Genomic DNA, 25,883 nt, shown 5'->3' on the forward strand with positions numbered 1-25,883 from the left:
TGGCCTCCGCCTCCAGCCTACCCAAGTGCCTAATCTCTAAGGGCTGTTCAAAAACATTTGTAGATATAATATTCTTGGATTTCAAGAAATATCTAGGGACTGGAGTAGGGAACAAAGAAAGCAAACAGTCTTCGGGACGTTGATGGTTTAGCGGGGAAGGAGGAGACACTGATCACATAACATCACTTGCTTTGAGTGGTGTCCTTTTGCTTCCACCAAGAAGCAAGTGAGCTCTGAATGGAGGTGCTCCTTTGAGTCCCGGTGAGCCCGATGAGAGAGGAGACCGCAGCTTGCACCTGCTGTGGGCCTACTATGCACATCGTCTGCACAACAGCCCCAACTGGTTGACTCTGTTCTTATTTTAGTTTTTCAGATGAGAAGACTGAGGCACAGGGAAATAACTTCCCTAGGCTCAGACCACGTGTAAGAGTTAACAGCTGGGATTCAAACTCGGGCAGTCTAGCATCAGAGCCCAAATTAGCAGGAAGAGTGTGCTGATGGAACCGCAAAGACAGTTCTCGCAGGCTTGTGGTTTTCTGTTTCCGTGGCCGGGCACGCAGCCACTGTGATGTGGGGCAGGGACCTGGTCTCTCCTCTGTGCTCTAGAATCAGTCGTGGACAGGGAAGGCAGCACCCACTGACGGGTCCCCACACTTTCCTTCTAGCCTTCAGAATGGCTTTGTCCCATACCTCCTGGACAGGGGACAAGGACAGACCTCAACTAAGAAATGCAACCACAAGAGGGAGTTCTATCAATGACTTCTCTTTTGTTTTCCTCTGGCCATTTTGTTGATGTAGACAATAGGACCAGAAGGGATTTTGCTTGTTTTTCCCACATTTACTGCGTGTTAATGAGATGCTCAGCATAGTGTTAAGTGTTTTCCTCTGAAAGAGGCTTTGTCAAGGCCTCGGAGACAGACCTTGGATCCAAAGGGTTCCAGACCAAGCAAACACCGCAGGGAGGGAGTAGAAAACCAGTGAGGGGCATTCAAAACCTGTCCCACAGAGGAAAAGTTCAGGGGCTAGAGAGAATTTGTGAGGGTTTTTGGAGAGAGCTTTTAGCATAGAGTGAGTCCAGCCCCCCTCCCATGGGGCTAGGGGTCTGCCTCTCACCTCACTCCCAGGGAGAGCGGGTACAGTGGGTCCCTCGGAAAGGGAGGCTTGGAAACCTGACCCCAGCCTGGAAAATCAAAACCATGAGCTATGGGCTGGCTGGGCACCCTGGCAGCAGAACACAGACAGAGCAGCTGCCGTCTTGTAATTCTAGGGCGAGGAAGACCCAGATGCTTCCAATGGGTCAGCTGTGGAGCTCTGAGACCAAAAGACTGGCATGGGGTCATCTGAGGAGCTCTCCAAAAGGGTGTCCTGGAGGGACAAACAGATGGCAGCAGTGAGAAGTTCGGGCACTTCCCAGGACGGGGCAAGCCACCAGCCAGAGTAGGAAGGCATTCAGCCTGTATGGGGGGAGCTGGGGGTAAGAGGGGAGGACTCCTCAGAGACTTCTCCAATGAACCCAGGAAGTTCTCCCAGGCCCAGAGAGCCTGAGGCCTATCCCAGAAGGCATGCATGTCAGGTAGGATCCCCTTGTTCCCTTCCCTCTCCTCCTTCTCCGCTCTTCTCAGTCCTGGAGGGGACAGAAACCCAAGTGGCAATAGGGGTGGGGGGCGTGGAAGAGAGAGGCTGGAAAGAGAGGAACCAGTCACCCGCCCTCCCCAACAACAGCGTCCTGTCTGCACCAGCCCAGGCTGCTACCACTCATAGCCCAGTCCACCAAACTGGAATTTGGAAGCCGTTATTTGCGTCACAGAAGGCTTTTTCATTTAACCCAAAGCATTCACCTTTGAAGAAACATCAGCTTTCCTTTAAAGATAGACCTTCTCTTGTGCATTTTAATTATTTGTATTATTAAGATTATTATTAAGATTTTATATATCTCTATCTTATCCCCACACCTGACAAATGAGCTTTGATGAGCAGACACTACACCTTATTCTCCTTCAGCCCTCTCCACGGGACCCGATCACCAGAGACACTCAAAGATTTGATGACTAAAGCACACTTTTCAGGGACATGCTGACTGTAAAAAGTGAAGTGCAGTCATAAGCAGGATCAACCCACTCCATTTTCAGATTGCTCCAGCTGAACAAATATATAAACCATCCCTCAGCCTTTTCTCCCCCTGCATTTCAAGCAGTAGGTGGTACTAATAAAAACACCACCTCATATTTGTATAGCACGTTACAGTTCCAAAGCCACCCTCATTGCCCAAAGTCACTCTCCACCCCCGCACAACCCCAAACCCTTGCCACCCCAATTCCACCCACGTGGCTGCCTTTCCCCATGGCCCGCCCTGTGCCAGTCCTTGCCTGGTGAAGCCACGTGCCCCCTGGGGGGAGGCCATGTGTTATGTGAAGCGTCTCCTCATAAAGAGTCAGCTGGCCAGAAATGTGGGCAGAGAGTGAAGGGCAGCGCGTTCAGGTTCTGTTTATTATGTTCTCACAGCCTTGTTTATAGCAAAGGTGAATGACATTATTCCACTTTGCACAGTAATGAAACAACTCAATGAGGACTCCACCAGCCAAGCGGTTTATATGGCAGATGAGCTGCTACGAATCTCCTGTGCACGCCACGGGACTCAGCTATGCTGCCGTGGCTGGGGGGCACGCCGAGCCCAGCCACCTTTTCCCGCACGCAGCAGAGGGAAGGCCGCAGAAGGGTCCAACAGGAGTAACAACCAACAAGGGCACAGTTTATTGAGAGGGCCTGGACCCCACGCCTGGGAAGGCCAGTGGTGCCGTCTTGCAGTCTCCCATATCGGTCCACAGCACCCTGTGGGGTCCTGAGAGGCCACGGGCACAGGAAGACATTTCTGCTCTTGGCTTCTTCCTCCACGATCTCATGCCAAGCAGCACAGGTTCTCAACGGCAGGGGTGACTTTGCTGCCTCTCTTGCTTCCAATCCGGAGAGACACATATTTAAAGAGGGCTGACGCTCAGCCGACTGCAGGACAGTGTCAGATGGAAAATGAAATTCCTCTGCTTTGCTTGGGAGTAGGCACAGACAGGGTCCGGAGAGTTCCGGGCACTCATGTCGATGGGAGCCATCTTGCCTCTGAATGTGCCGCTTTTCACCTGTCCCTTCTGCTTGGTGGAAAAGCAGACGCCACGTCAGCTGCTTGTCTTTCCCACCCTGTTCCTTCCTCTTCAGTCTTCCCCACTCCTACCGTCCCCCAGCTCTCAACACAATGGGTTCAGGTCTTTCCCTCACAGTCCAGGGCCCGGGCTATGGGGACACCTCGGCCCTGCTGAAGAAAAGCACCCAGGCCCTCCCTGCACCCAGAGGCTGGGCCTACAGCCTGGGCAGAACACCATTTCCCAGCTTTGGTTTGTTCAGAGCACAAATTCTGGGGGGAGCACCAGAGAAGAAAATCAGCTAGGAACCTTCCAGCTGCCCATCCAGCCTGAGACCAAAGAGGGAATCATGAGGGCTTAGAGCAGGAACTGAAACCCCACTGTGGCCTTGGAAAAGAAAGTCCCGAAGAGCATGATATTCCCAGGATGGGACACACCCTTCGCCCATCACCTGAGTTCCAGCTACCCTGTCGCAAGGCCTTGGACACAGAGGCACAACCTAATGCAAATGGCCAAACACAGAGTGCATGAACACACACAAACGAGGGAGAAGCCCAGGAGGCCAGCTTGGAGGAAGCACTACGAATGAGACTCGGATGCATGGCAAAGCCTCTCTGAATCAAATACCCTCCAGAGCTGCCCACCATCGGCCTACCCACTGCCTCACGCCCCATGCAGCTGGGGCAGAAACATTATCTCAAAGGGGCACCCAGAGTCTGACTCAGGGCCGGCAGGTTCCTGGTCATTGTGCCAGTTCGCCTCTGGGTGTTCTCCAGCCCCCTAGGCCCTGCCGCTGGGTAAGCTCAGCCATACTGCTCCCCACTCCCCAGGCCGGTGCTTCCTAACCTCATCCGCATGGGCAATCACCGGGGGTGCTTTAAAAATGACTGCTGTCTTGGGTCCCAGCCCCAAGGTGCTCTGGGGTAGGACCAGGACATTTAGGTCTGAAAACTCCCCACGTGATTCCAAGGAGAAGCCAATGCTGGGAGCCACTGTCTCAGACCATCTTCTTTCAAAGCCTACTACTCCATGGGAACATATTAAAAATGCAGTTTTCTGGGTGCCCCCCCCCAGGTCTTTTGGATCAGCATCTCTGGGTGTGCCACCTGGGATGCTGTGCCACCTGGGATGCTGTGCATTTCTGGGTGCCCCCCCCCAGGTCTTTTGGATCAGCATCTCTGGGTGTGCCACCTGGGATGCTGTGCCACCTGGGATGCTGTGCATTTCTGGGTCCCCCCCCCCAGGTCTTTTGGATCAGCATCTCTGGGTGTGCCACCTGGGAATTAGCACTTGTAACAGGCTCTCCCAGTGAGCCCTGGGCACGCTCAGAGGATGCTGGGCATGCTCACCCCACGGGCGCCTGGGGCTATGAATGGTTGTCATTAATTAGGTTCTATTTGGTTTGCCGAAGGCAACAGGTAATCTCACACCAGCCTAAAAACAGGTTGACACTCAAGTAGGGCCAAAAGGCCACTTGCTGGGTGAAGAGCAATCCTAAGAATCGCAGCTCTGCCTGGCCCACTGCCCTGGCTTCCCTGGGTCTTCAAAGGGCCCAGGCCCAGAGCAAGCCTCGAGCCTGGAAGGCAGTCCACAGCACGAGCCCGGCCTGAGGACCAAAGGAAGACCTTACACGGAAGAAGTGGCACCTGCAGATGCCCACCTAGTGAGGCGGACGAGGGTCCGTAGAAGAGGAACTAGGAGAGAGGGTAGGACTAGGAGACATGGAAGGTCAGGGATGAGGTATGCTTTGATATTGCTCTAGGTGTTGTAAACATTTCTCTTTGTTTCATCACAGACCAAAATCTGGCTTGGCATGACCTAAGTGCCTGAACATAGGCATCAGAGCAGAGAGCTCTGTGCCTTTGGTGGGAAGCAGGACAGAAAGGGTGTGAGGACAGCTCCACCCCATGGGAAGACCATCTCTGTGGGGTACTGGCCTCATGCTCACAATGGTCACATACACACGCACGCACGCAGACACTCCACGGGAGTAACATAAATATAGCTATCACATTCCTCTACACACAGACACACGCCCACATGCCCTCCCATAGCGGCAAAATTCACGATACCCAAGCTTGGTCCTTCACACCTCCCCATCGTGGGAGGAAGTCACCCAGCGCCACGACACCACCATCTGCAGCCTTCATTCCACAAACGGTTGGCAAGAACTCCAGGCCTCAGGTGAGGCCACTGCCCAACACTCTTGTGCAGACTTCTCCTGGGGATAGTGGAAGTGGTAAAAAGGCCCCTCTTAAACATTTCATTTTTCCATAACTCTGTGCTGTTCCAATTTACAAGCACTTCCTATTCGACAGTAGAGTTGGCAGCAGATGCACGTTTCATATGTAAACAATGTTTAAAATACCCTGTTCAAAATTTGATCATTAAATTAATTCTGGCAGCTTTAGCTAAGAATGGTTTTTTACCCGTGGGGGCAGGGGAATACTACCTGATCTAACTAGGAACACCCATTTGAGGCTTCAGAGTTCTTGAACATGAGATTTCACAGGATGCTTCAGTGTGAGGGCTAGGAGGCATGTGTTCTCTCTCTCTTTGATGGTTCAGACAGACTCACCAACCCTCGCTTACAGATATAATGTGTTGTGGCAGGGCAATGGACCCTAACACCAGTGGGACTCAAGAGCCTCCTTGACCTTGTCTAGCTGCAGCCAAAGAAGGAAGAGATTCACAAAGTTACTGGACAGGAATGCAAATGCTGGAATCCCAGCAAGTGTATCTAAAGAGGCCCATCACCCCACAAGGGGAGAATGCAGCCCAGTTCTCAATCACCTAAACTCCAGAGCTTGTGCCTAATCATAGCTCTTTCATTTAGTCAAGCTGAAAGTTTTGGAGATCTGCAATGAATCCAAATGCACTGGCTGTGAATTATCCCAGTAGTACCTCCACCACATTCTCTATGATTTGGTCCACCTGGAGACCAGCTTCTTCCAGACTCCTCTTCCACTTTCCAGTCTCTCTGCTGAGGATTCACATCCCAGGCACTGCAAACTTGTGCCAAAGTCCACTTTTTCTCAGGCAGCTAGAGTGCTTTATGCTCATCCTCCAAGGAAGAGTTTCCTGACACAGTTCCAAAAGCAGCCTCAGGGTACCATGAAAGCATTTTAGGAAGATTCTCCACAGCCAGATGTTCACAGTGATCTTAGCCTCACCTCCTGTTCCATGTTCAATCCCAAAAGGTCAGAGATCAAGAAAGAAGTTGCTGAATAGCCAAGGTGGCCCTCATGAGAGAGACCTTTCTAAGAAAGCATGCTCCCAGGAAGCAAGCTGAAGAGTTACAACCTAAGTTCCCATTCTCCCCCATCATAATTACATGACCTGCATGGAAGGGGGGACAGGGAGAGACAAGGAAAGTATTAGGCACCATGAGAGCTGTCCATGCTAGGGGAATTCACCTCCCTTTGTCAAGCTGTCTGTCATTCTAAGAGATCAGTGATGTGTGATGCCACAGGGAGGTGAGGGCAGAGAATACAGTAAGCAACAGAAAGGATATATGGTGCCCCATTGCACAAAAGTCTACTGGTGCTATGTTCCCTGGTCATTTGACTTCCGGAATACTTCTTGGTAGAATCGAGGAAGATTTGCAAGCTGTATCTTTCTTAAAAGCAGCTCCACATCAGAAGTCATGAAAGTTATCTCCCAAGACCCTTCCTGGAATTGCGAGGGTAAAAAAAGTCTTGTGAATTTCCTAGGCTAAGATGGGCAGTAATCACAGCTTTTCATACTGGTCCAGTGGAAATGGAAGAAATAGCCAACCTCATGGAGTTTGCCCCTTCTCCCAGGGCCACCTGTTAATGACAGTGCTAGAAACCTGGGATTCCCCAGAGACCTCTCTCCTACATTGTGAGGTCCCAGCACGCAGGACTGGCCATTACATTGTGACAGCAAATCACAAACATGAGCCAGAGTCTTCTAGCTCTTCCTCACAGGGGTATAGTACAAGTTAGAGTCAGGAATCTTAACTGAGGAGGGTATGGAAGTGGCGGAAATTGCATTTGCATTATTTACATATTAGCCCAGCTAGCAAATCTGCCTTCTCAGTGGAGATGACCCAAGGCATTATGGAGGGCAAGTCGCTGACCCAGAAGAAGGGTAAAGCAGCAAGGTTCTACCACTAACCGAAACACAAACATGGATAAATGGAATAGAGTCCAAGCTCTGGTGACTGGATCTTACTTTGGAATGGCCTTTCATCCATTTCTCATTCCCAGGCTCCCAACCTAAATGCCATTGCTTTTTGAACACCTATCACATTTCACGTTAGAATATGGTCTTGGCAGCAAAGGGAGGGGAAAAGCCAGTGATCTCCAAGAGTCCCCATCTGAGGTCTAACTGAGCCTCCTCTGGCTTTGGGATAGCAAATCTAAGTACATTTTGGACCTCAGGAACCTGGGATAAGAGTCTTTCTCCATGAGGCTGTGTACTTTTCCCTGGGCTTGGTCAAAGCAAGTCAGGGATGGCTCCTGCATGTTCTTCCTCGTGGCTTCTCGGGTCTGGAAGTCTATGTTTACCTGGAGACACAAACAGAGAGCATGGTCACAGGCCCTCAAGGGCCAAGGTGCCTGGCAACTGTTCCTAGCTATGTAATAATTATTAATGACAGTATCTTATATATGTCAGCTGATTCATGCTTTTCAAACTGTTTTCCTGGAGGTCATCCCTTTTGATCCCAGCAAGAATCCTGTGAGGTCTGAAGACCAGATATACCTCACCCCAATTTACAGATAAGGACACTGAAGAAAGGAGATATTGAAAAGCTGGTCTAAAGTAGTATGGAAAGTTAGTAACAGAGTCAAGGCAAAACCCTAATCACTTAACTCCTAAGCCAGGGGTCTTCACCATATCAGGCAAAGGGTGAGACTGAAGGTAAGTATTAATGTGGATTCCGTAAAGAAAGCTTGCCCTACCTATTAGGGAAACAAATGTCCCCGGAAGAGAGACCATGGTTATAATGGACATCTCTCTTCCAAGCAGCATTATAAGGAGCCTACAATGTCCTGGCCACTGGCCAAAGATCTTCTACATCCCAAGTCAAAGGATAATTGAAGAGTTCTAGGTATATAATGCACTGAATTATAGATAGATAGCAATCATAGATAACAAATATTTTTCTTCTATAAAACCATCCCAAGTAAAATTCTGCTTTATAACTCAGCATAGCAATTCATTTTATTATTGTAATGATACTAAGTTATAATAAGATAATATAAATGACTGTAATGACTCATTAAGAAGCAGTGACAGGGGGTGCCTGGGTGGCTCAGTCGTTAAGTGTCTGCCTTCAGCTCAGGTCATGATCTCAGGGTCCTGGGATCGAGCCCCATGTTGGGCTCCCTGCTCAGCAGGAAGCCTGCTTCTCCCTCTCCCACTCCCCCTGCTTGTGTTCCCTCTCTCGCTGTGTCTCTTTCTGTCAAATAAATAAATAAATAAAATCTTAAAAAAAAAAAAAGCAGCAGTGACAGATGTTGAATAGGTGCTTTATCTCTAATACTCAGAGTAGTCTTGAAAGGTAGGGGATATTATACACTTTTACACTGGGGAAAATGTGATTCAGAGAGACTAGCGGACTTGGCCAAGATCACACAGCTAGTAACAAGATTCCAAAGTGGATGCTCATCCCATTAAGCCATGCTGCCTTCCACTAGGAAAACTAACATGGATTCAATGGCATCTACCCTTGCAGAATCCCTATAGGAACACAGGTCCTGCAGGCGCATTTTTGACAGCTAAAACATTCCTAATAGAGCTCTTTTTTAGAAGTCCTGGGCTCTGCACCTAAAAGTGATCCTTTTTTTTTTTTTTTCATTAAGAGCCATCAGAGAGGTAAGGCTCCGTTCAAAGACAGTACCCATCAAGGCTGGCTTGAACCCCCACAGGAGAGTGATGTGAGCCAGGAGCCATGGATAGAGGTCTTACAAGACTCTCGCCACTGCCAACACACCTCCCTCGGAGCCTGCACATCCACAAACTCTTCAAAGATCCTATGGGCCTTGGAGACCAGCTTTGTAGTTGACCTGGTCTTCTTGAACTCCTCACACGCCAGCCAGAATTCCAGGTTCTCCTCGCTGAACTCTGTCTTCAAGAAGGCGCGGAATGCAGCCACCCCATCTGTGGATGTGGTGGGTGGGGAAGAAGAGAGAGAAGAAGAGGCTTGAGCTCATGAACTATAGAAGCAAGAGAGAAAGGCAGCAATAATGTGAAACCAGCCCGGACTGTCCAACCCCCAGTGCCCCACATCCTCTTGAAGACTCTCTCCTAAACACACAAGTACACTCAGAGGCAAGCTCTGCTCCTGCTCAAGGACTGTAGGAATGTGAGGGAGAAATGTTGAGGAAGCCATAGTAATAATGATTATGAGAAGCCCTGGTCACTCTTCATCAGCCTTCGGGGGTCACTGCCTGTCCCCTAGTGCAGAGTCCGCTGTCCCGAGTCCACTGGTGAACCTGTGTTTCTAATGAGGCCAAAGTAATATTTGTAATGCATTCCCTACCCGAATCCAAGTTAACCACCCTGAAACAACAATCTGTTACAAGACAAACTACAGGAGGGTGTTAATGCCTCAGGGCAAATCCTTCACTACTACCAGAAGAACGTCTGAAAGTAAACACTGAAATTCAGTCACTAAAGCCACTCTATTACCTTCACAGTGTTCCCAGCCTCTTCTAAAAGACTTTTGAGGCCCTGTGTTTTAATGGTTTAGCCTGTGGATACTTTATTTTAAAATATCTTGCTTATGAAATTACATGGTTTAATTAAGATTAATTATAATTTTTCTCCCGAATGATTTAATTATGAACACACCTTTTCATTTTTTTTAAATCCATGTCATGCATACTGCAAACAGAGTTTCCAATCAGAATAAGATGAGCAGGGTTACCATGTAGATTTGGAAAACAACATCCACTGATAGCCTATACATTCAGTTAATGTTTTTATATTAAGATATATTTTATAAATTATCTTAACCCTCAAAACACTCTCCTCCACTCAAATTAGAGCTATATCTTTCTACAAACTGTCCTCAGGGAATGGGCAGACACAGCCTAGAATGAGGTGACTGCATTGGTTAAATATGACTCTGACCGGAATGTTTTCTTTCTTTTCTAAAACTTGTTAAAAGGACAATATGTCATTAATTCTGAGAGAGTGGATCACCTGAGCATCTGAGGCCCCCCAGTGTGCACCAGGACAACGTGCTGCCCAGGGTCATCCCACGGATTGGTGGCGCCCTGCTATCGACATATTTAAATGTTTGTTTTTACTTTTGTGAGACATTTTCATTTCTAATTAAAAAGTCATTGGGTATCTTTGTCTTTCAAAATAGATGTTGTAATGTCCTACACTGGAACAATTGTCATAAAAAACCAAGACTTTTAGTTGCCAGAGCCAGGAACTTGAGAGAAAAGGGTTTTGATGGAATTCCCAAATCAAAAAGAAATCTAAGTTTGGAGGCCTGAGTTTAAAGTGTGTAACAAAAGTAGGGTAGCCATGAAAACTACCCCCCGAGCCAGTACGTTTTTGAGAGTCAATGGGGGGTATGCCTATTAATTACACAGAGACAATGGGCATAAACCACGGCCACCATAGACAAAAACCAGAACATATGATCACCGTAAGACAAGACATATGGTCCTCTAAGATAAGGAGTATGGAGAAAGCAGAACATGATGTAAGGCTGTTTCCCGTCAGGCAGGATGGAAATAAAATTGCTCCTGTGCCAGGGAAGGAAGAGGAGAGTAGTGTTTAAACTCATATGAGAGTTTGGCTCAGGGCCCCACGCACCCTCATTCTTACATTGGGTTTAAAACCCTGAGAGGAGGGAGTAGAAACCAAAGATAAAATGAGAATCAAAGAGAGCAGGAAGCACTAACATGACGAAGATTAGACAGAGAAATGGCCAGAGAATCATTCATTCATTTTAACGACTTTTTTAAAACTACCAATGTACAAAATATGTCAGGTCATAAAATCTACCCATAAAATCCCTTGTGGATGCTCTTTTTTGCCACACCTTGTCTCCTCCAAGTTCTTTTAGAGGTAACCCAGAGGTTTCCCCAGGCTCTGAGGAACTCAGATCTGAGAGCTAGCCTGCCTGCCAGGAGATTGCCACTGCTTGCAGAAAGGGCCCCTGTAGCAGAGGCCACAGGCAGAGGTTGGCTGGAATACCATTTGGAGCTGTGGAAGCCTCCAAAGAGACTCAGTGCCCATGAGAGCCAAGGTGGAGCTGGTCCAGCAAGGCAGTCTCTGAGCAGTGACCGGTCCACACATGGCAAGAGCCATGGATGCTATCGGTGGATGCAGGGGGGACATGAGGACCACAGGCCAAAAGCCTTCTCCTGTGGGCAGGGATTGGGAAGGAATGGGCAGGGGGAGAACCCTAAAACACTGTGCATTTATCTAAAAGAGTAAATGCAAAGTGGCTTGGAAGAGTCACTTGGAAGGGCCTCTTGTTTCTAAACTGGAAGAGACCAAATCCTTTGAATGGCAAAGCTGAAGTTTGTTGTTTGTGTTAGATTTTGTGTTGTTTTCCATCGAGAAAAAATTGAATCCAGTTACAGATAAAGGAAATTACCTTTCTGCCTCCCTTGATGGCATTGGTGAAGATAACCCCGCTAGGGAAACTCCCCGACCTCATGCGAGACAAGAGACAGACATTATCTCCCTTCACTGAAGTCTCAGCTTTGTTGGGCCTTTGTGTGGATTGAAAAAGAGAGAACACCTGCAAGGTGCTCTCAGGAATGTTGCTGTACTTCTCCCAATCTTACAGGGGAAGAAGCTGATGCTTGGAGATCAGGCTTGACGGAGTTCACGCAGGTAATACTGTGTAGCATTAAAAATACGAAGTATACTAACTCCCAACCCAACATAGCAATAATGCCTCTTCCATTCATTCACTCGCTCATTCATACACCCATTAAGGGACCCAGGCATTCTTCGAGATGTGCTAAAAACAGGCACAGCTAAGCCCTCAGAACTTGCAGTGAAAGGGCCATTTGAGCCAAGAAAATATAATTTGGTAGTTCCTTTATACACAATAAGTGGGATGGCAGGGTAAGCATAGGTTGCTGTGAAAGCACTCAGCAGGGATGCCTCAGCCAGACCTAAGGCCCTAAGAAGGACGGGGAAGCTTCTAAGCTGAGATGTAAAGTAGGAGGAGCAGGAAGCTAAGTGAAAGAAGGGAAGGGGGGATGGAGAAGAGAATTGTAGGAAGGGAGAGCCACACCAGCGAAGGCCAATAATTAAGAATGTTTGAGTAATTAGAAATAGCTCAGGAAAACTAGTGTTTAATAATAATAATCACGTAAACAATTATTGAGCCTACTTATAAGATACATCAAGAATCCTGTGAAAGAGCCAGAGAGACAGAAGGATAATACAGCACTGCAAAAACCCAGGGAAGCGAAGGTTTTGAGGAAGAGAAAGCGGCCATGTGGCCAGTGCTACTCAGAGATCAAGCTAGCTATGGTCCGAGAGGCAGTTGTTGGATTCAGTGATGAGATTCAGCGACCATGGGCAGTTGCAGCTTTAGTGGTGTGATGGGGGCCCTGGGCACTGGGGTGAACGTGGGGGTGAAAGAGAGGAGAGGAAGCAGAAATAGTTCATTTAGATGTTTCTTGCAAGAAGGGGAGGAGAGAGATCAGACAGCATAACTGGAAGGAAATCAGAGGTCAGGAAAGAAGGGCTTGGGGTTTTCTGGTTTTGTTGTTGTTGTTGTGTGTTTTGTTTTTTGTTTTGTTTTGTTTTGTTTTTGGTAAGATGGTCTTGAGTATGTTTGAATGCTGATCTAATTAGAAAAGACTGCTTGACTAGAAGGAGTTGAAATTAAAGGACAGAAAGAGTGTAACTAATAAAATGTTGCAGAAATAAGCCTGAGAAGAGAATTATGATGGAGCGGAAGAGAAAGGGCTGCATGTGGATACAGGGAAATTTCTAGTTTGGGTGCAGGAAAATGAAGGAATTCCTGTCTGATTTTAGCTGGAGAAGGTGGTGGGACCTAGGGATGGCAGGGTTTTATTTTTATGTATTTATTTAGGATTTGGGGCATAAAATTTTATTTATTTACTACATGCCATATTTTTTGCTGGGGATTTTGCAAACACCAGCTCAATTTATTTTCACAACAATGCTGATACATAGATAGTAACACTCTGGTTTTCCAAACGAAGACATTAAGACTTACTTACAGAAGTCGAAGATGTGTCCCAGTTCCACAGCTGGCAAGGGGAACCAAGTTTTGCTACCAGGTCCATATGACTCTAAAGCAAGATCTTTTTTAGATGTATTTGCAGGCAGAAGGAAAAGACCAAGGGAAGAGAAAGATTAAAGAATCAAAAGAATATATCTGGTGAAGACAAATCCTAGAGAAGGAGGGGGACCAAGAAGGAGTAGGAGAACTTGTCTCCCTTAAAGTCAAAAGTAGAGAAAAAGAAAGTGGGGTGGGTGAGGATAGAAAGAACTGGCCAGGGAAGGGGCATCTTTGAGATGTATAAGGCTGAACAGCTTTGATCTTCATTAATTTGGGGTGAAGTCCCCGTGAAGGCAGTCTGCCTCCACGTGCTAGGCTGTGAGGATATGGCATGAGTAAATCAGATGAAGTCACCACCTCACAGAACTCAAAAGCTAGTCCAGTGTCACAGACATTGAGCAATAATTTAAAATAATTAGTTGAATATTATAAGTCCAGTGTGTGATACAGGGGTTTGGGAAGGGTTTGGAATAGGTACTTTGGAAAAATAAGCAGGAATAGGGTAAGAAATAGGCAAAGACTTGTGAGGTCCTAGGTTCCAGCTCCTGAACAAGGTTATGAGGCACCAGGAAGGGAGCAAGAACTTTTAACTCTGAGGATGCGCCCATCGTTCAAAGAAAGGACCGTCAGTTCCAGGTTGGCAGACGAAGCTTGAACCCGGAGAACAGTAAGGATTTAGGATCTAAACGTTGGAACATAGGAAAAGAGGAGAAGGATAAACATGAGGTTAAAAAAAAAAAAAAAAAAAGGTTGACGTTAGAGAAGGAATTTTGAAAATGGACCACTGCAGGCCCTGAATGCGCACTTACTTTGGGCCAGCCACCACATTAGATGCTCTATGAACCACCGGCATTTGCTCTATATGGCAAAGTTAGAGCATAGGTCCTGAACTACTGCCATTTTGTAGAGAGATAAAGGAAGCTTAGAGAAGTGAGATCACTTGCCCAAGGTCACAGGGTTAGTAAGTGGCATGGATGCCAAACTACAAAGTCAGCGTTCTTACGTGAGTCAGTGGTCCAGTCCCTGGTTCGGCATGATGGCAGGGCCTACAGGAAGCCTACACCAGCAATGGCTGGAGGGGCAGGGAGGGGAGTGCCATCTCAGCCCAAGACAAGGGGGCCATGAGTAACTCCACAGATGGTGATGTTTCCAGAAATGATGGCAACAGATGAGGTGGGGAGAAATCGAAAGTCACTGTGGAAGGCAGAGGAGTATCTTGGAGTAGCAGAACAACCTAGAGACAAGGATGGACATGGGCAACAGAATTCAACTGAATGACATTGGAAGCAATTGAGACTGACTCAGGCGGGGATAGGGATTTGATATAAAATGTGTGGTAAACTCATACCCAGCTCATGATCGCCTGTTGGCTTCACTGAGGCAGCCTACGGAACCCTGCCCGTCCACCTGGGACAGAAGCACCACTGTCCCAGTTGGGAGCATCTGTTCTGATCAGAGTCAGGCCCATAATTAGCTCTGTGACCTTGGACAACATATTCAACTTCCCTGGGTCTCAGCATCCTCAACTGTAAAGTGAGAGGGATGGATCCAATTAACTCTCCCTGCGTAAGATCGTGCTCTGCTCTGCGCTCCTTTTGCAACTCAGGCCTGCGTCAGACACAGCTCTCAGCCAACTGTTTCCCACCTCCCCCCCAGGAACATCGTCACCACCACACACTGAGGACTTACCCTGGGCCCAGTTCTGTGTTGTCCAATCTACATATATCAACTCATTCAATCTTCACACCCACCCTATTGTCAAGGCAGAGGTCCTGGAGTCAGACAGCCTGGGTCTGAATCTGTGCGACCTCAGAAAAGGGTCCTAACATCTTGAAGCCTGCCTCATCTCATCTGCAAAATGGGAATAATACTGGGACTTGCTGCCCCAGATTGTTATGAGGACGAAATGAGGCGATCCAGCAGTCAATACATGTTAGCTCTTATGGAAGCTCATTTCACAAAGAGGGAAAGTGAGACTTGGAGAGTTTAAGTTCAATGTGTGGGGTCACTCGGCCAGTAAGAGGTGGACAGTGGATTCGCACCCACATCTGTGTGACTTCAGAGCCCACTCTGTGTCTCCTCTTGTGATCAGAGAGCCTCATGTTAGCTCTCCCTCCAAAGAACGGATGGACAAAAACCCCAGATCAAGCAATCACACTGAAAGTACTAGGGCAAATGAGATGTCTAGCTCACAGAGCTGGAGGTTCTCCTGCAGGAGGACACCTGCCATCACCTTATCTGTGGTGACAACTGAGGCCATGAGGTGCTCCCGGTAACCTGGAATCTGTCTAAACTCTCTTCTCTCCCGCAGCACGGCCACCTCCCTGAGGCACAGGGCCATCCTAAAGAGCAGACTGGCACACTCCCCAGTGGTGGCCTGGGGACACTGTAACAAAGTGTGGCTAAGTGACCTTGTAAAGACATTGAGCTCTTTCAGGCGGCCTCAACCCAAGATGCAATCACCTGAATTTCCAGAGCTGGCTTCAGAGAGAGTGGGAGGGGGACCAAAGCAAAATATGGCACTTAAAATTTGTCAGGGATTTCAAAAGAAGAGCTTGAGGAGAGATCGGAAGTTGGGGGGAGAAGGCCTAGGGAGGTGAGATGGGGAAGTGAGGGGGAGAAGGCCTAGGGAGGTGAGATGGGAAAGTGAGGAGGAGAAGGCCTAGGGAGGTCCGGACCTAAGAAGCAGCATCTAGAGAACAGACTGTGGCAAAGAAAAAGCTCACAAAGCCCCACACAGACTGTGCCTGTCCACAGCCCTCGTCCTCTGCTCATCCACCCCTCTTGGTCCCAATCTCTTCCCACCCTGCCATATTCCCAAGGCTGCCTCTGAACAAGGCTGGGGTGAGGGTCACCGTGCAAACAAAAACTTCACCTGAGAACAATGGAAGTGAGAAGGGGGTGGAAGGTCCTCTGAGGCTGGAGGAGACCCTCCCCTTCCCAGAGCAGACAGCACCAGCTGCCTTTGTATACAGCCCACCTGGCCCAGACCTGGCCCACCTTTCCTGCTTAGGGGACCCAGCAAAGGAATTGTACGGGACCAGAACAGACGCTTTTCTTCCCAGCTATATCCTTTCCTCCTCCTTCTAACCCCTCCCATCTCTTCCCAGCAAACTTTCTGCCTGGTCCTCTCTCTGACTCTTCAGCATCTTTCTCAGCCCCTCATCCTTTTCTTCTGTCCTCCGTCCCTTTTTGCCCCTCCTTCCCTCTTCCCCCTTCCTTCTCTCTACCAGGACCCTCTCCTTCCCTTCTGCTTGTCCACAAACTGGGTTTGGTTAAAATGAAGGATGTCCGTTTATTTCTGAAAGGCTCATGAGCATTTACTGGCATCTCTCAGCGGGACCTGCTTTGCATTAGCGGTGCTCCTCTGCCTGGGCCCCTGTGTACCCCAGACCCTGCTCCTTCCCAGGTACCTAGGGAACTGGAGGCCCCCCTTTAGTACCTCCACAGATTTCAAGAAGCTGGAAGGAGTGACTTCTCTCTGATCCCTCATACTATTCTGCCTGGGATTCTGTCCTAAAGCTCTTCTGTCCTGGCTTGGACATGTAACTAGCTCAGCACCACCTTGGGCACCATGCTTAAACACTCTGTGCCTCGTTCCCTCTTCTGTGAAATGTAGATCCTAACAGGACCTGCTCCATGGGGCTTTTGGGGTGAGGTGGAGTTAATACACAGGGCCCAACCCTCAGTGAGGGCTCTGTGCGTCTTCGGGACCATTATGCCTGTAGAGTAATCATGCAGAGTAAACACATCTAATTCCCCTGAACAATCCTGGTCACTTAAAGGTGGTAGGTGGTAAACAGTTCAGGAAGATGGAAGAGAAACAGAAGGATCTTTTTTTTTTTTTTAGTTTCATTTTTTCAGTTCACTTTGGTTTTCTTTGTATGGCATGCTAAGAAGTCAAGGCTCTATGAACATTACACATTTTTTTTTAATTAGTATCCGTCCAGTCGCAGGAAGGGAAAGGCTTATGTCCAGAATTCCTAGAACACTCGGCAGAATCCGGGCATCCCCCTGAGCCTGCATGGAATCTACAAGAACATCCCCATGGCCACACATGCTACTGCCCACCGGCACTCTCCCGCTTGGTTCTGTGATGCAGGGTGCTTACATAAGAAAAGAAATTGGGTCACTATGAATGAGCAGTGCAGCTGGTGCAGCAGGGAGGGTGGCTTAGGTAACAGTTCAAGGTCCAGGAGCCCTGATACAGCTGGCATGTGGGTGGGCTTGAGCCTCACTCATTTCCCAGGCTTGGAAACATACCAGATCACAAGAAAGATTTCTTTTTTGGGCGGGGGGAACCTCTCTGTTTACTAAAGTGCTGTCCCAAAGACCAGAGCCCTCTTGCATCCCTGATCAATAGGAAAAAAATAAACTGGTGAATGGGTTCCAAGGTCAGACATTGGATAGGAAAGGAAAATATATTTATAAAATCCAGGATACATATACTAATGGTGAAGTCAAAAATCTCTTTCATTCACAACTGAGTTCACCACTTTGAAATTTGTGATGAGAACAGCAGTAGGATCAAAGTCTTTTTTGTGTGCGTTATCTGTAAGATACAGGTTTTTTAAAACAAATAACGGGCTTAGCAAGGTTTAGGTAAGGAGATTATTTAGAGAATAAACCATTTCCAGTTACTGACATTTATTGGAAGCAACTGCCATGCTAATTATACTTCAGTCTTGCGATTAACATAATTTTCTTCAATGATCTTCACTTTGTTAGTATACATACAGCAAGATGGTATGTTACAATAGTAGTAGGACCTGACAGTTGTTAGACTCTTTGAGCCAGAAGGGACATGAGAGACCCTAGGATCAAGCCCTAAACTGGACACAAGGGAATGGTGAGGCTCTTAAGTTGAGTGGCTTCTTATTCCTAGGACATGGTAGCAGCAGACTGTGGACAGCCTGGGTCTTACAACTCCCATTCCAATGTTCTTTTCTATTTCATCAAGCAGAAGCTGGGTCAACTATCATGAGAAATTAGCAAGGAGTTTTCTATTGAAGGGAAGACAAAAGAGAAGGGTCCCTGGTAGGGTAAAAGCATTCCCAAATGACTCCTTCAATACCAGAGAAGTATTATAAAACTCCAGGTGCACCAGTCCCTCACCTAAAAGATTCTAAATGTCCAGGAATATTTGTCTAACTAGCCTGATATAGGAACACTGCTGGGAAGCTCAAAGAGGGAATATATCAGATTCGCCTGCAGGCCTTTTGAAAACCAAATCCCCAGAGGGAGTCTCTCACAGTCCCTGAGAGGAAGTTGGGAAGGGATGAGGGAGGGGTGCCAAAAGCTCATGAGGCAAAGGAGGGTGAGGTATTATGGAATTTGAATAAGCCCCCTTGCGATTCTAATACAGTCCCCACTCAACCCTTGCGTTCAGCCTTCAGCTGCCTGTGGAAAGAAGCTGACGTCATCTCTAGCATACAGGAAGTGTGAAATCCATGTTTTCTCAGTGAACTGAATGTTGTATTACAGCAAAAATAATCCAAATCGTTCTCCTCTATGGAGCCCCCCCATCTCACGTTCTCATGCTTAGCATTTCACAACCACAATCACAATTAATTCTCAAAACAACTGTGCAAGGCAAGTCTTACTCCCCTTTTACAGATGAGGAAAGCAAGGTTTAGAGAGGTGATGTAATTGGCTGGAGGTCACATAGCTAGCAAGCAATGGAATGGGTGTTGGAGGCCCATCCAATTGCTTTTCATTCAAACGTTTTGCAGCAGGCTTGGATTCTTTATAATAGAATTATCTATTCCAGGCACTCCTTGTAGAAAGGCTAAATGCACCCATATTCCTGGGTGCAAGTAAAAATGATAGCAATGCAGACAGGTTAGCAAGGAGGAAGAAAAGCTTCTTTTCGATCCGTGTCGACTTCCCATGTCTCTTTCTAACCCTTAGCCTCCATTTATCCAGAAAACGCACTTGCTGTATATGTTTATTTACTGCGAACAGCGTCCACCATACCTGCTAGGTAGCTGGCATCGGTGATCCATGGATGTCATACCATCGAAGGGACATTGGAAGGCTGTAATGCAGTGTTCAGTGGGTTTCTTGGAAAGCACAGGCCACCTGCCTCCCAAGATGCTCCAGATCCATGCTTTACTTCCCTATGTTTTAGAGCAGTGCTTCTTAAGCTTTGGTGGGCATAAATATTACTGGAGGGCTTGAGGAAAAATTACTGCACCCCACCCCCCAGAGATGCTGACCCAGTAGGTCTGAGACAGAACTCCAGAATTTTCATCTCTTCCGAGTACCCAGCAGCTGCTGGTGCTGCCTTCTTTGGATCACACTTGGAGTAACACTGTTCTAGGATTTTTTGGCTTGGAGAAGGATGTGGGGAGGGCGAGGCAATAAATGGGAACCGGATAGTTAAATTGTACATTCTAAAGCTAAGGACTGTTTGGATGAATAATTAAGGAATTTCATTAGCTTTAAAAACTAGATTTAAAAACTAGATCTAAAAACTAAATTTTAGCTAATAAAAACTTTCATGTTTTTGCTTGTTTTGGGTTTTCTGCTTGGTTGCTGTGTGACTAGATCAAGTCATTGTATTTTCCTATATCTCAATCATTATCCCAGAGGGGCTAATTTTAAAAAACTAAAAGCTTCTTTATTGGTCTCCTTTTCTCAGAGATGGATACTAACTCTGTGAATGCAAAAGAGCTTTCAATTGTACTAGTCCACTAACCTGGCATTCCCTGGGCCTGGCGGGGACAGGTCAGCATAGACCCTCCACACTCTGTGCAAACAATGAAACAAAGCCAAGGACCAAATGGATGCCCAGGGTGAGGTGCTCTGTCATCCAGGTGTGGGATCAGGCTGAAAAAAGGAAGAGGAAGGAGAAGGAACCCTGTCTACACTGTCCCCTTAAAACTGGAATGAATCCAACTTTTATGTCCCCCCCCCCAAAAAAAAAAAATCCCACAAAGGAAGGAAGGAGGAAGGAAAGAAGGAAGGAAGGAAGGAGAATCAGAGTTTGAACTGATTTAGAGCTCAGGACTGAATGTCCCACTAAAAGCTGGACAAATAACAAGCATATGCCTCAACATAATGAGAAAATCAAAGCAAAAGACATACAGTTTTGTGCACGCTCTCCCGCAACCCGTCAGAAAAAATTTCCCACAAGCTGGGAGTCTTTACTCTCCTGGGGATGAGCTGCAGAGACAGGAAGTCTTCTGGGTGTGTGCACACACACACACACCCTCGGGGGCAGCCTAGGTGCACAGCTCACAGACACCAAGTCTAACTGTCCCTGAGTGAGCAGGAAGAAGATGCCAAATTAACCCACATTAGAAATCCTTTGGAAACAAACTGAGGGTTCTCGAGGGGAGGGGAGTAGGGGGATGGGTTAGCCCAGTGATGGGTATTAAAGAGGGCACGTATTGCATGGAGCACTGGATGTTATATGCAAACAATGAATCATGGAACACTACATCAAAAGCTAATAATGTAATGTATGGTGACTAACATAATAAAATAAAAAATAAAATAAAATAAACCCTTCGCTGGGGCACCTGGGCGGCTCAGTTGGTTAAGCGTCTGCCTTCAGGTCAGGTCATGATCCCAGGGTCCTGGAACTGTGCCCCATGTCTGGCTCCCTGCTCAGCGGGGAGTCTGCTTCTCCCTCTCCCTCTGCCTGCTGCTCCCCCTGCTTGTGCTCTCTCTCTGTCAAATAAATAAATAAATAATCTTTTAAAAAAAAGAAGTCCTTTGGGGGCGCCTGGGTGGCTCAGTTGGTTAAACGACTGCCTTCGGCTCAGGTCATGATCCTGGAGTCCCGGGATCGAGTCCCGCATCGGGCTCCCTGCTCGGCGGGGAGTCTGCTTCTCCCTCTGACCCTTCCCCCTCTCATGCTCTCTCTCATTCTCTCTCTCAAATAAATAAATAAAATCTTTAAAAAAAATAAAATAAAATAAGTCCTTTGTTAGCTAATAAAGTCATCAGCAATTTCAATTTTATTTTTCATTTCTTAGTTTAAAAAAAAAAACCCTCAGCAGGTATCTGTCCCCCAGACCTCCGTGCATGCTTCTTCAGCTTTATCCTTGTAAGCAAATGTGATTGGAAACCAAACCGCTCCAAATATTTACTCTCCAGATTTCTTTTCCCTCTTAAGTTTAAAAAGTAAAGTTGCTTTCTTCTTTTCCTGAGGTTTGAACCTGAGAAGTGCTGCCTACACAGCGGGACCCTGTCAAGGAGAGAAAGCCTCATAACACAAGTGCTTTAGCCCCTCATTTGGTTGCTTGAACCATTTCAGTTTTGAAGGGGTTTTACATAACCCTGCAAGCAGCGCTGACTCAAACCACCTGCCTAGGTGTTTGCTAATGGCCAGTCTCAGCATCCTAGAACGAGAGGGTAGGACTGGATCCCCAGTGTCTGAGACATCCTCTTCCAGATCCTTCAGTGCATAGATGAAGAACCAGATCTTCCAGGAGATTGAGGGATTCCGTTAAGGCTACCCAGCTATTTGGAAGCAGAAGTGAGTTAAAATCGTCCTTACGCAGGTCTGACAACCAGCTAATGTTCGTAACTTAATTGTACAGAAGCATGTTCTCCAATTAAGTGGAAACCATGCTCTAGACCCAAAGCAGACCTGCTGCTGTCAGGTCAGTGAGGACTTCTAATACTGACAGGATGGAACTGAAGAGGAACACCGAACGTCAGGATTCTATTTGAAATCTTGAAGCTCCCTCGTCTATAGGCAGCACACTGTATTATTTCTTACGTGATTTGTATGCATGTCCATGTCTCCGAAGGCTGCACTCTCCACCAGGGAGGTACTGTCCTGTTCATCTTGGTGCCCTCGCCCCCAACCAGCTGCTTAGCACAGACTTCAAACATCATGAACACTTAGTACACCTTTCTTTAAATAAATGAGTGCCCAAAACAGCCAGGCAGAGCAGGGAGGGTAAAGATGCTCTATAAATTGAGAATGGGAACAAAAATAATTATCTGAATTATCCGAAATAGAAAACTCAGGGAGGACAGTTTCCTAGGTATAGAGGATTTCCAGGGAGGTGGTTTCTAGACTAATGCACATTTTTTTCCGGAAGCTCATTCAGTGATTCTCCTTTCTTTACTTTTTAGGACATTTTGCTATCTTAATTGAAAGCCCTGCACACCTCTGATCAACTGCTGTCCCTCCTAAGGGACCAGCACACATGCAATCCCTTTGGAAAAGATTAATCAGCCCTAATTGAGCCACAATATTAGCCCAAATTAATTAGACTTTAAGAAAGTTGTCAACACCCTTCAAGGTAACCTGGCTCTGTCGCCTCCCAGGGAGGAGTCGGTCAAGCTCTAAAACCTTCCAATTCTGCCAGTGACCCATGAATACAGGCCTCTTTCTTCTCAAAGACATTTACTCCATTGGCTTTTTATTTCTGTACTAAACAGAAATCAAAACAGAACATCAGACTCCAAGAAGGATCACAGAACTTTACAGTTCATTCTGCAGTGGTCTGACAAGGAAGCAATCTGGTGTCAGCTTGTAACCCCTTAGTGGAATCCCCATCTCAGAAAAGTGTTACTGCATTCCTGGAAACTGAAGCCATCCCCCATAGAAGCAGAAGCAAGCATCTTCAGGTCTAAAAGTCATTGAATCAAATAACATGGAAGCTCTTAAATCTCCAGGTCTTGCCACTGCAGCAATCCAAATATACCCTGAGATTGCATCCGTTAATTGAACCACCATAAACTCTGTCTGTATTGGCTCAGCATTAATAATTGGCGGTGAAATTTACAAACCTATTCTTAAGGCACGTTTATTTTGCATTCAATAAATAAAAGCATCATTTAAAAAAAAATACCACCATATTCTTTCAAAATACCTTTAAGTAGAGAACGCCAAATCATCTAAAGGTGTCCTCTTATGAAGATTCCCTGACCCAGGTGAAAGGTAGCACACAGGTATTTCTATCACCATTTCGGAATGAGGAAACAGCCTCAGGGACTTGAACTAAGTGAGTCAGTCATGAGGCTGAAATAGAAACCAAACTCCAAGATGACCTTGAAGCAAATGCAGCCAGAAAAGAAGGTGTAAGTTAATAGTGACGTTTGTTTAGCCTATTGTGACTCCAGAAAACAAGTCAAAATGGCCTCATAAAGAACAAGCCTGGGGCACCTGGGTGGCTCAGATGGTTAAGCGTCTGCCTTCAGCTCAGGTCACGATCCCAGGACCCTGGGATCGAGCCCCACATCGGGCTCCTGGCTCAGCCGGGAGTCTGCTTCTCCCTCTCCCTCTGCCTCTCCCCCTGCTCATGCTCTCTCTCTCTATCTCTGTGTCTCAAATGAATAAATAAAATCTTTAAAAAAAAAAAAAAAGAAGAAGAACAAGCCTTACTGTCGAATCCTATCACTGTACATATGTCATTACCTTGGCAAATTCACCACATAAGCTTGCTGTTTGTGACATAAGCCATATGTCATACACACTGTATCTTTGCTGCCTTGTTTTCCTTCCTAAGTGTAATCCATAGAACGCTAAAATGACTGTCTCACAAAACTACATGCTACAAATATATGCTTATTCTTAGATTTTGCATTTCATTTTAAAATCTATTCAAGAGCATTTAGTAACCAGTTTATTAGGATCAGGGGCCTAGTCAGAGGGAAGTGCTCATCCAGCTGAAAGAAAAATCACCTCTAAAGACATCTGAAGATTGGGGGAGTCCATCAAGGCCACTCAATTGTCTAGTAGCTGAGCTGGGTCAAAATCAAGAATACAGGTCTGACTACCAGCCAATGCCCTTAACCTCATTGTACAGAATCATGTTCCCCAATTAAGTGGAAACAAGACTCCAAGCTGAAAACAATCCTTCTGCTCCCAGATCAATCAGGATTTCTAATATTGACAGGAGGAATTTAAAAGGAGCACTGAAAGTCTACGTGAAACCTTCTTTTCTCTGCAAAAGACCCTTCTCTCTTCCTCACCCCTGCTCTCCCACTCCCATGTATTTCAATGGCACTAGGATTTCAAAGCCCGATGAATTTGGACTTGCTTGTGATGGGAAAAAAGCAAGAGCTAAACAGTTTGGCCGGCGTCAAGGTGTCCTTCCCACAGGGAAATATGCATGATTATTTCTGCAATTTTTGGGGGGGTGGTGGGTATGGGAAAACAGAAGAGGAGAGACAGCAGAAATGCATTCTAGTAAAACCCACACCCAGCCAGAAACTGAGGAGTGTGATACAGCCGGGGTAGTAAACCCCCAAAATAAAAAACAAGAAAACACAAAACTGCCAACTCAAGTGACTAACAAAATGCACACAATATTCATTTGATGGATAAGTAAACCAAGACTCTCCAGCGACTTGGCGGAGAAGGTCATTTAATTTTATAAACAAGATCTAAGATGGACACTAGACTGTCATTCCCACTGAGCCCATCACTCCAACTCCCTAAACTAAATTCTTTCTTGCTAAAACTGCTGAAAACATGAAGGCCTCTTGGGACCATCCTTTCAACCCAGAACACAGAAAAGAAGGCCCTCTTCCCACTACATTTAAATTACGTCTTGTTATCTATATACTCCCCTAAGCAGGAGGCTCTGTGAGCGTAGGGACTAGAGCTGTCTGGGGCACCCGGCATAGTACCTGGATCATGGTGGGCATTTGGTGCCTCTTTTGCTAAATGGATGATTTGCCGCAACATGATGAAACCTGGATTCTACTTACACTTATGGGACAGAAGCACGTCAAAGGAATCTGCCCACCTCGTGGCTTCTTCTGTGGATAGTCTCCTAGGAAAGAAGAAACATCTCTCTTGAATATTTCTGAAATGACCCTCCTTCTCCATCAGCAACCACTGAGATTTCCTCGGGGAAACAAATCAGAACAATGGCGGGCAGGGGGTGGGATGCAAATGAAAACCACCTGGATTCCTGCAAGTCTGTTGCTGTAAATGTGTACATTCTTAACTAACTGATGGCAAACCTCAGTACTGGAATTCAGTGTATTTGTATATTGGCTTTCAGTCTAAAAAACCAAGCTAAATAAGCGCAGGATATAAAGTTGTCAAGATAACAATGGAAAGAAACTGGCCTTAGCGTCAGAAAAAGTAGGCTGAGCTCCCGACTCCATATTTTACCATGACCTTAATCTCTTCACCTCTGCAATGGGGATCACGATGCCCACATCCCCAAACCCTGTAAGGGTTAAATGAGGTGCATCTATGACATCATTGAACCCAGTAGTTGCCCAGTATAGGCACTGAATCCAAATTATCTGAACCTAGCAGAGTTTTAGAATACATTTGAGTGTTTGTTTCCAAACTGAGAGCTCAGACTGACAACTAAGTAGAACCAAGAAGCATCCTTCACCACAGCTTTATAAGAGTGGTGGATAATACGGTTTTCTGAAAAGTAAAAAGAGGGTCCCTATTCTGAGTTAGGTCACACATTCTGAAAAGGAAAATTCACATCCATGCACTCAGGGATATAAAAGGAGCCGCCAAGTGGCAGGAATTTATTGTCCCTCGG

The 25,883-nt window shown here is 46.6% G+C and overlaps 1 protein-coding gene across 4 annotated transcripts in view; it reads right to left on the reverse strand.

The window, feature by feature from the left end:
• Positions 1–1,522: 1,522 nt before the first annotated feature.
• The window catches only part of RGS8 (regulator of G protein signaling 8), a 72,368-nt gene continuing 48,007 nt past the window's right edge, over positions 1,523–25,883 (reverse strand). For all 4 annotated transcript variants that reach the window (XM_054507997.2, XM_045877277.3, XM_064594201.1 and 1 more), the window contains 3 exons: positions 25,081–25,145; positions 9,094–9,260; positions 1,523–7,663 (listed from right to left, as the gene is read on the reverse strand). In XM_054507997.2, coding sequence (XP_054363972.1) covers positions 7,481–7,663; positions 9,094–9,260; positions 25,081–25,145 — 415 coding nt within the window. In that variant the 3' untranslated portion in view covers positions 1,523–7,480. The remainder of the gene's footprint in view (positions 7,664–9,093; positions 9,261–25,080; positions 25,146–25,883) is intronic.

The sequence above is a fragment of the Mirounga angustirostris genome, unplaced genomic scaffold (assembly GCF_029215605.1).
Source record: "Mirounga angustirostris isolate CCGP_5_RB_7025 unplaced genomic scaffold, mMirAng1.0.hap1 SCAF_6, whole genome shotgun sequence".
In the NCBI taxonomy this organism is placed as follows: Eukaryota; Metazoa; Chordata; class Mammalia; order Carnivora; family Phocidae; genus Mirounga; species Mirounga angustirostris.